General features: G+C 42.6%; 2 protein-coding genes across 5 annotated transcripts in view; both read right to left on the reverse strand.

Moving 5' to 3' along the window:
- The window catches only part of ZnT77C (Zinc transporter 77C), a 57,564-nt gene that overhangs the window by 36,808 nt on the left and 10,756 nt on the right, over window positions 1-10,000 (reverse strand). For all 4 annotated transcript variants that reach the window (XM_076213385.1, XM_076213384.1, XM_076213386.1 and 1 more), the window contains 2 exons: window positions 2,903-3,031; window positions 234-373 (listed from right to left, as the gene is read on the reverse strand). In XM_076213385.1, coding sequence (XP_076069500.1) covers window positions 234-373; window positions 2,903-3,031 — 269 coding nt within the window. The remainder of the gene's footprint in view (window positions 1-233; window positions 374-2,902; window positions 3,032-10,000) is intronic.
- Window positions 4,197-6,253, reverse strand: LOC143041378 (nuclear RNA export factor 1-like). Its single transcript, XM_076213204.1, has one exon. The coding sequence runs from the start codon at window positions 6,219-6,221 to the stop codon at window positions 4,197-4,199; it is 2,025 nt and encodes a 674-aa protein (XP_076069319.1). The 5' UTR covers window positions 6,222-6,253.

The raw sequence follows: 10,000 nt of genomic DNA on the forward strand, positions 1-10,000 counted from the left end.
CACACACACACACACACACACACACACACACACACACACACACACACACACACACACAGTGTGTGCAAAAACTATGCACGAATTTAAGAACAATTTAGACACTTCAAGATACAAATACGGGATACAACTAGCGTAGCTCCCCTTCCCGTGTGATACAACTAGGTAAATACAACCAGGTAACTACATACACAAACACAGATACACACAAACTTACAGACGCAAATCCCACACACCTTGTTGGGCATCAGGCTCCAGATATGCAAGTGGTGGATGTTGACGATAGCTGGGAAGGACTCGAGAAGTCTCGTGGCCAGGTTCTCGATGTCCATGTCCTCTGGAATTGTCTGCAGGAGGATCTGCCCGCACTCCCAGGCTGCCAAAATACAGACGGAATAAAAGAATAATAAATAAATAGATAAATTAATAAAATCCCTTATGTTCCAGTGGCATTTGTGATTTGTCCTGGTAGAATTCTAGAATCGCGCAAATGGATATTCAATATCAATCTCACTTTGTCTAATAGTTCCTTACTTAACCTAACGTAACCTAATGTAACTGTCAGGAATAAATCCCGACAGAGGCATTTTTTAGAGTAAATAAACTATAATCACAATTTGATATAGACATCTGTGGTTGCGGCCTCAGTTAATTTAGTGAATTGATAGCTGTAGAATTAGGATTAAGATTGAAATACAGCAATTAAGCATATCAAGCTGTATGAAATTTGTATTCTAGAAACTTAGTATATGAAAGCATGCATAACAAATTATACAGTCTTACTTTTTCCATTTAGATAGAGTGGCCTATCATTTTTGTTTCTATATACGAAAACATTATATAAGGGACTCGACACCCTTAGTTACCAAGCCAGTTGTCTAACCCCTCTCAGGAATGTCGAGTTACCGATATGTCATTTTCATTATTAATCATTTTATTTACCACTTGGTGCCTTCTCCGTCTTGAGTATTGGTTCTGGTGCATTACCCATCTATAGTTCCTATGCATGGGGATTATATAATATGTATCGTGCAACAATTTCTCTTCAGTTAAGGTGAAGTTGTACTTCCCATAGACCCTTGGCAATGAGAGGTCAAAGGTCACTAGGCGTTCGGGACCAAGAGAGGCCCCTCTCGCCCCTATAACGCAGTTGAGTAGTAATTGAGTACTAGTTGAGGACAAGACAAGTCCAAGACAAGAAATGTAATTGACCAAAGTGTTAGTGATTCGTGACTGGGGAGTGACATGAATTTACCCCAATCACAGACCTCATATATATCATGTGTGAAGTGCATATACGACGAAGCGTGTCTTAAACCAGTGAGGGGATTCTGTGAGAGAACCATTCCCCTCAACATACCTTTATCCTTCTCCCCATTCCCATACTCATCCTCCATGCCACGCCCGAAGTCGTCGCACACACCACCGCCATTAACCAGAACAAAGGCGAAGATGTTTTCCAAGTGGCCCCAAGGCCACGGTAAGTCATAAATTGAGTTACATGAAATATCCAAACCAATTTGAATAATTGAAATGATTACATATTCACAAAGATACATGATGCTTTGTGATGCCATTGTACTTTTCAGGGTTCGATGAGTCCCTGCCGATCACAGGTACGTAGTTTTGTTGTTGCTGAAAGTTGTATACAAGTTCACACAGAGTATCCCAGTATTAACTCGGTGGGACGGTCACCTAGATTAACTTATACCGTCAACATTCGTATTAAAAGAGATGGGAAATCTGTCGGAAGTCATAATATTCTCCACAGTAACCATTCAATAGAAAAACAAAAAGATATTTCAAATGTATAAAAGAAAGTAATGAAGATGTGTGTGCGTGATATTGGGACAGAACTATTATTCTTATATGTCGATTACTAACAAGATATTTTATTCAGCAATACGCGAGATCTTATGTATCCATCTCTTTTATTCAGCTGTGAGTAAACTATTCGAAAGGTTAAAGCCCATCATGGAAATAAGTGTCTTATGTTTTATTGTGACAGCCTCGCAATTTTATACAGTGTATTATATTTGTGTATAAAATTGCAAAATAGAAAAACAAAACAAATATATCAGAAAGAAAAGTACAGAAAATTGTGCACGATAGAGAATGTAAGTTTATGAGACAGAAAACGATAAGTCTAAACTATGACCATTTTTTTCGTGGTCATGTGCGTACAATCCATACGAGTCATTTTCCTGTTCTCTAAATACAATTGTATATAATTTTCTTTCTACAGATACAATTACTTTTCCAGTACAACTAGATATAAAATGAGAGACTTAAAGTACAAGCTATCTAATAAATCAAAACCCTTTCAATTAAGCAAACACTATACGAATATTTTACATGAACTATATTCTGTTTACAAACGCAAACTTTCGTTACAATCAATAGCTTTGCCGTGAATTTCTTGGTGTCCAACTTTCACGTGTTGAACCACAAAATACGAGCTTGGATCATGAGAACGTCCAGGTCACGGGACCAAACCACAGTGATAATTTTCGAGGAAATCTCTTGTTTTACTAAGGATGGACTACAACATAATTCATCACAACCGTGGGATCCAACTAAAGGTTACCGTACGTTTTGTTCTGTGCGATTATCGCTCAACGATGATCGTTCATGGCCCAATGATGATTGCCAAACGATTGTCCAAAGAAATAATTCTTTACTTTTTAATGGATTTGTTTTGGCGTTTACCCATAATGCCAGGTATGATACGCGTCACCCGATATTGTATGTCTAATAATCTAAACAAGCAAAACGTACCAAGGATTGAAAAATAGACGCACTAAAATATATCTATGAAGTCACAATAAACACTGAAAACAAAACATAGTGTATGTGAAAGGCAAAGACGAGGGAGGTCTTTGTATGAAGAAAGGAAGGCACTTACCGAAGGGCGTGCTGAGGACCATGAGAACGACGACGGAGCAGACGGCCAAGATCGGGTCGGTGTATAAAGCCACTTGCCCACCGCCGTCCCAGTAGACGACAGCTGCACACAACATGACAAGCACCACGCCTGAAATTGGAGGGACGTATTGTAATACATACATATTACGCACATGACAAACGCACACGTACACACACATACACACACACACACACACCTCATGGCACAGTTGGTAGAGTTCCCGGCTGCCACTACGGAGGTCCGGGTTCGAATCCCGCCCAGGGCTGAAATAATTTCAGTATCGATACACTGTGGGGTGTTACTCCAACTCTCGTGGGCGTGGAGTTCAGTGTGTGTGTGTGTAAGGTCACAATATTACCCATAGATCGGTCATATACGAGCTCTGAGCTCTCTTCCGGAAGGGAAATTGCTGTCGATCACGAGTCCAACCCGTGATCCAAAGACCATGGTGAATCACACACACACACACATACACACACACACACTCTCTCTCTCTCTCTCTTTCTCTCTCTCTCTCACACACACACACACACACACACACACACACACAATGATATATATTAAGTTGGAACTACACATGAATTTGAGGTTAGGTATGATTAATTGCAAAGTAGCAGACGGGACCCAATGCACACACACACACACACACACACACACACACACACACACACACACACACACACACACACGTACGCACGCACACCAGTAGATTCAATTCAGATGAAAAAATATTTTCAGCAGTGAATGGTTCAAAACCCAGAAACATAGATCAAGACAAAGTTAAACGTGAAAAATCCTAAATGCAAATTTCAGCGAGTTACGACATACATATAATTTTGTTTCATAAATACAATATCAGTACCTAAGGCAAGTAGAGCATTTCAGACAATCAAAGCTGTGCAATATTCGTACTCGCAATTCATGAAAAATATGGATCTTGAACGTCGCACTGTCTAAATCAGGGGTTCTCAAACTGGGGTTCGCGAACCCCCAGGGGTTCACAAGAAGATTTCTAGGGGTACTTAGATGGCTGACGAAAAACGTATTTTAAATAGTGGTAGTTGTGGATTATGAAATTCCGTGCTAGCAGTGTGTGTTCCCTCAATCTCATTGTTCTACGCTGGTTTCTAAATTAACAGTGTTGATTACCAATAGTTGAATCTGGTGTGTGTGTGTGTGTGTGAGTTAGTCAATAAATGACCATTCTCTTCATTGTCGCCAGGAAATATGGTCATTTTAGACTGGCACAAATTTGGCACGTTGGCTCATTATATCAGTTTGCTGGATGTTTGAAGTATTCTGCTGGGACTTGACCTTTCTTGTGCATGTCTAGGAATAACTGTCCAGCCTTTTCATAGTCCCATTGGTTTTCTTGAAGGCACATTCGTGAATACTGGAAACGCATCCCAGAGACTTGTGAAAAGTGTTTGATCATTTGTACTTGGATTGGTTCTAAAGCTGCCAAAGCAGTTTCTTCTGACGTGGCAGGTGCAAGAGGTGATGTTATTTGTACTGGTGCAACTGGTACTGGTGGTGGTGAAGACACCTGTGCCTGAACTGCTGGTGCTGTGACTGGAGTAGGTTCTGATGATGCCGATGTATTACTCTTAAAAGACTTTACTTGTGACGCAGTAGCATATGTGACAAAGAGTTCTTCATTTAATATGCAATAACCTTCTCCTTGCTTCACAATTATGAGAGAGCGTGTAAAGGACCGCACCTGCTGCAGCTTTCCCCCATCTTGGCAGAAAAGACCACTAAGAACTACATGCATCAACTGTGGAGCCACCCATGGAATGTCGATAACAAAGGAGCCTGGGTCATGTACTGTTCCTGGTAGCCTTGACAAGGTATCAATAATGTTCTTGTTACCCTTTATTAAAGTCTTCTGTCGCTGCTCAGGACTAGTCACTTTCTTCAAATTACGGTTCTCTTGCACATACCTTGTAGCTAACCTTGCACCTGCTTTACTTTCTGACAATGCAGTTGAGAGTGAGAACACAGCATCATCTGTGTAAGCTGCCAGTAAAGGTGTTCTACTGGGGGTGTCAAATATCTGGTAATATTGTCGAATGAATTCTATAGCAACACCCTTTGCAAGCTGATCACAGAAATAGGCTGGTTGTGAAGGTGGTAGCTTTGGAGGATCCTCATCTACTTCAAAGCCAATTGTCTTTGGTAGTTCGTGGCCATCCAAATACTGAAGTTTGGGGAAGTACTTCCTGACAGCACTAATGTAGGTATCTGGATCATTGTACTTGTTGCAGACCTCATTGCCCTCTAGCACAAGTTCAGTGAGATGCAATCCAGTCAGATGCTTCAGGGACTCAACATGATGTAGTCTGTTGTACTCTAGGCTTAAACGCTTTAAGCTATGGCAGTTGGTAAGAAGAGGTTTCAGTTCTTCTAGTTGTTGCACTTTGTTATGGCTGAAATCAATATCACACACTTCAGGAATGTGCGATATGATGATTCCAACAATGGTGGTCATATTGGGGGCCCGGTATAATGGACAGAATATCTCCTCCTTTGTAAGCTCAGGATCATTGTGGAAATTCTTGAGATTCAATCTAGCCATCTCAGGACTATAGCGGTTGCTCATCACCAACTTAATTTTTTCAAGCTGCAGTGGCGTGAGCTTTCTAATGGGTGGGACTGATTGGTTGGTACGAAAGACAAGCCTGTGGCCATTGGGCATTGCAATACGACGAGAGACTTCAGTAATAGCCCGAGCTGCTCGGCCATTGTCTTCTAAATAAAATACAAAGTCACTTCGCTCAAGATCCATAGAGATTGGTATGAAAGGTTCCTCCACCAAGTTTCTAATAGCTCGAAGTATTTCTTCTTTGGGGTACTGGGCTCCATTCCTTACAATTATCTTGTGCCATCCAAGGTCTGTTATAGCTTTGGGTGGATGTGTTGGGCGCTTTGAGCCACGTCCTCTGCCTCTTGACCTCTCATACATATCTTGAAGTCTGTTTGGATAGTCCCTTCCATCATTATTTGAAACTCGCCCACGTCCTCTTTGTGATGACCCACCTCCTCCACCACGTCGGCCCTCTTGTCCATGGTATCTGTCATCATCATATCGATTGTGACCACCTCTTTGTTTTCCCCAGTAGTTATCTCTTCTCCAGTTTCTGCCTCCATTTCCTCCTCCACTTCCAACATTTGTGTCCCTTTCATCATGTTCAAAATAATGTCTACTGTTATCGTTGCGAACCTTTTTGTAAACATCCGGATATCTTGAACCACTTCCCATTGGCATTGCTTTGTCAGGAACCACCAAACGTAACATTATGTTCCGCTTGTGTTTCTTCACTGTAGATTAGTAAAGTTAACCCAGATAGCCTTAAGTAAGGGCCTGTAGGTCTGCTGCAGTTTGTTCTTCCTTTGTGTTCCTTTTGTGTTTGTTTTTCTCTCCCCTCCTCCTCCACTTCCTCCTCCTCCTTCCTCCTCCTCCTTCCTCCTCGTCCTCCTCCTCTTCCTCCTCCTCCTTCCTCCTCGTCCTCCTCCTCTTCCTCCTCCTCTTCCTCCTCCTCTTCCTCCTCCTCCTCCTCCTCCTTCCTCCTCGTCCTCCTCCTCTTCCTCCTCCTCCTTCCTCCTCGTCCTCCTCCTCTTCCTCCTCCTCTTTCCTCCTCCTCCTTCCTCCTCGTCCTCCTCCTCTTCCTCCTCCTCTTCCTCCTCCTCCTTCCTCCTCTTCCTCCTCCTCTTCCTCCTCCTCCTTCCTCCTCGTCCTCCTCCTCTTCCTCCTCCTCCTCCTCCTCCTTGCCCTCCTCCTTCCTCCTCGTCCTCCTCCTCTTCCTCTTCCTCCTCCTCTTCCTTCTTATTCCCCCATTCCCTATTTTCATCCACCTTCTCCCTCACCTCTTCCTCTTTTCCACATCCTCCCCCATCATTATCCATCCCAAACGCTTTATATTCCTCTTCTCCTTCTTCGTCTTCTTCGTCTTCTTCTTCTTCTTCTTCTTCTTCTTCTTCTTCTTCTTCTTCTTCTTCTTCTTCTTCTTCTTCTTCTTCTTCTTCTTCTTCTTCGACCTACCTTCTTCTTCAATCTTTCTCTCTTTCTTCATATTCTTCTCCTTTATTTCTTGTATCATCATCCTCTTTCTTTTTCTTCCTCTTCCTCCTCTTTTTCTTTCCCTTCTTGTTTCTCTTCTTTCTTCTTCTTTTCTTCCTCTTCTTTTCTTTTTCTCCTTCATATATGTTCCTCTTCTTCTTCTCCTTCATATATGTTCCTCTTCTTCTTCTCCTTCATATATGTTCCTCTTCTTCTTCTCCTTTCTTCTTCTTCTTCCTCTTCTTCTTCTTCTTCTTCTACTTCAATCTTTCTTTCTTCTTATTCTTCTCCTTTTTTCCTCTTCTTTTTTCTTTTTCTTCTTCTTCTTTTCCTTCTTCTTGTTCCTCTTCTTCTTTCTTCTTCTTCTTCTTCTTCTTCTTCTTCTTCTTCTTCTTCTTCTTCTTCTTCTTCTTCCTCTTATTGTTCTTCTTCCTATATCTTCCTTTTCTTCTTATTTTTTTCTTCTTCTTCCTCTTCTTCTTCTCCTTCTTCATATATCTTCCTCTTCATCTTCTTCTTCTTCTTCCTCTTCTTCTTCTTCTTTTTCATATATCTTCCTCTTCTTCTTCTTCTTCTTCTTCTTCTTCTTCTTCTTCTTCTTCTTCTTCTTCTTCTTCTTCTTCTTTTTCTTCTTCTTCTTCTTCTTTTTTCCTCTTTTTCTTCTTCCTCTTCTTATTCTTCTCCTTCTCCTTCCCCTTCTTCTTCATCTATCTTCCTCTTCTTTCTTCTTCTTCTTCATCTTCTTCTTCCTCTTCGTTTGTCCTTCCCCATCTTTCCCCACCTAATGGCAGGCTTCCCTAAGGGCCAGCACAGCCACCTACCCCCCCCCATCCTTTCTCTTCGACCTCCCTCCTCCTCTCCTCCCCTCCTTTCCTCCCCTCGTCTCTCTTCTCTTCTCCTCTATTCTTCTCATTCCTTTTCTCACTTCTCTCTCCTCCTCTCTACTCTTCTCCCCTGTCCTCCTCTTTCCTCTCCCTTTTACCCCTCTCTTCCCCTTCTCCCCTCACCTCCCCCTCTCTCCTCTCCTTCCCCTCTCTCCTTTCCTCTTTCTTTTCTCTCCTCCTCCCTCTCCTCTCCTCCTACCCCTCTCTCCTCCCCTCTCCCCTCACCTCACCTCCCCTCACCTCCCTCTCTCTCCTCCCCTCCCCTCTCCTCTTCCTCTCCTCCCTTCCCCTCTCCTCTTCCTCTCCTCTCTTTTTCTCTCTTCCCTCCTCTCCCTTCCACTCTTCTCTTCTTCTCTCCTCTCACTCCTCCCCTCACCTGCCATCCTCTTCCTTTTCCCCTCACTTTCCCTCTCTTTCCTCTTTTTTCTCCTCGCTTTCCTTCTCTCCTGTCCTCTCCATACCCCTCCCCTCTTCTTTCCTCTCTTTCCTCCTCTTTCCTCCCATCTCCTTCCCTCTCTTCGCTTGCATTCCTCATCCCTCTTCCCCTCTTTACTCTCTTTCCCTCCCGTCTTTTCCCCTCTCCTCGTCGCTTCTCTCCTCTCCTCTCTTTTCCTTCTCTCTCCTCTCATCCTCTTCCTTCTCTTTCTTTCCGCCCTCCATCCCTCTACTCCTCCACTCTCTTCCCCTTTCCTCCCCTCCCCCTCTCTTCCCCTCTCTTCCCCTCTCTTCCCCTTCTGCTCTCCTTTCCTCTCCCCATGTCTCCCCTTGCCTCCTCGTTCATTGGCTCTCTTCACGTCTGTATTCCCCTCCCTCCTCCCCTCTTTTCCCCTCACTCCCTCGGAGAAACTTCAAAAACACAATCAATTCATAAAGGATACAACTCTTAGAAAACGGACTGCGTTTGCTTAAAGGATACAACTCTTAGAAAACGGACTGCGTTTGCTTGAGGGCATGGTCACTTGAGCCTCTCGTTTCGATTTGCAAATACTTTGTAAAAATTGGGTAATTTTGCATACAAGTGTATTTCTGCGCTCCCCCCCCCCCGCCGAAACAGTTCACCAGCGCTTCTATCATAGACTGTAAATACAACAGATTAAAAATCGTGCCCCGTATGTGTGATTCACCACGGTCTTGGACCACGTGTTGGACTCGTGATCGACAACTATTTCCCTCCCGGAAGAGAGCTCAGAGCTCATATATGATCGATCTATGGGTAATCCTGTGACCTTACACGCGCGCACACACACACACACACACACACACACACACACACACACACACACACACACACACACACACACACACACACACACACACACAACTGCCCGACCACGAGAGTTGGAGTAACACCCCGCAGCTCAGCGATACTGAAATTATTCCAGCCCTGGGCGGGATTCGAACCCGAACCGCCGTAGTGGCAGCCGAGAACTCTACCACTGTGTGTGTGTGTGTGTGTGTGTGTGTGTGTGTGTGTGTGTGTGTGTGTGTGTGTGTGTGTGTGTGTGTGTGTGTGTGTGTGTGTGTGTGTGTGTGTGTGTGTGTGTGTGTGTGTGTGTGTGTGTGTGTGTAGGTATTAGGCAGGAGCTTATGTTTATTACAAAGGATTACAAAGGCGGAGCATACCGACATAAGACCTTTTGATCCATATCTTGGTCGGATGGGAAAAAAAATCATATCAATAATAAAATAATATATAAAAACTATAATAATGTAAATAACAAATAAAATACATAAATAAATGCATAGGTATAGTTAAATAATAAACAAACAGGTAAATAGTAAATAATAATAAATTGACATATAACTAATAATAAATGAAAATCAGACAGACAAAAGATAACAAAACAAAAACAAATAATATAAGGTAAATTATAATCATTACAGCATCTTACTTAGGTATTTATCTAAATGATTCTTAAAGTTTCGAACTGAACTACATTGCACTACCTGTGCAGGAAGTTTATTCCATTCATTAACTACACGGTTGGCAAAGTTGTTTCTACCTACTTCCAAATTTAATCTATTTCCGGACAGTTTGAGACCATTGTTTCTTGTCTGATTCTCATTCAGTGTGAAAATTTTGTCACTTTTGATGTTGTCAATTCCCTTTAAAATCTTAAAGACCTGTATCAA

This window comes from Oratosquilla oratoria, chromosome 31 (assembly GCF_046742065.1).
Source record: "Oratosquilla oratoria isolate Oo_2021 chromosome 31, ASM4674206v1, whole genome shotgun sequence".
In the NCBI taxonomy this organism is placed as follows: domain Eukaryota; kingdom Metazoa; phylum Arthropoda; class Malacostraca; order Stomatopoda; family Squillidae; genus Oratosquilla; species Oratosquilla oratoria.

What these genes read in the sequence shown, in the direction of transcription:
- LOC143041378 (XM_076213204.1), bottom strand. Translation starts at nt 6,221, where the DNA reads ATGTTACGTTTGGTGGTTCCTGACAAAGCAATGCCAATGGGAAGTGGT.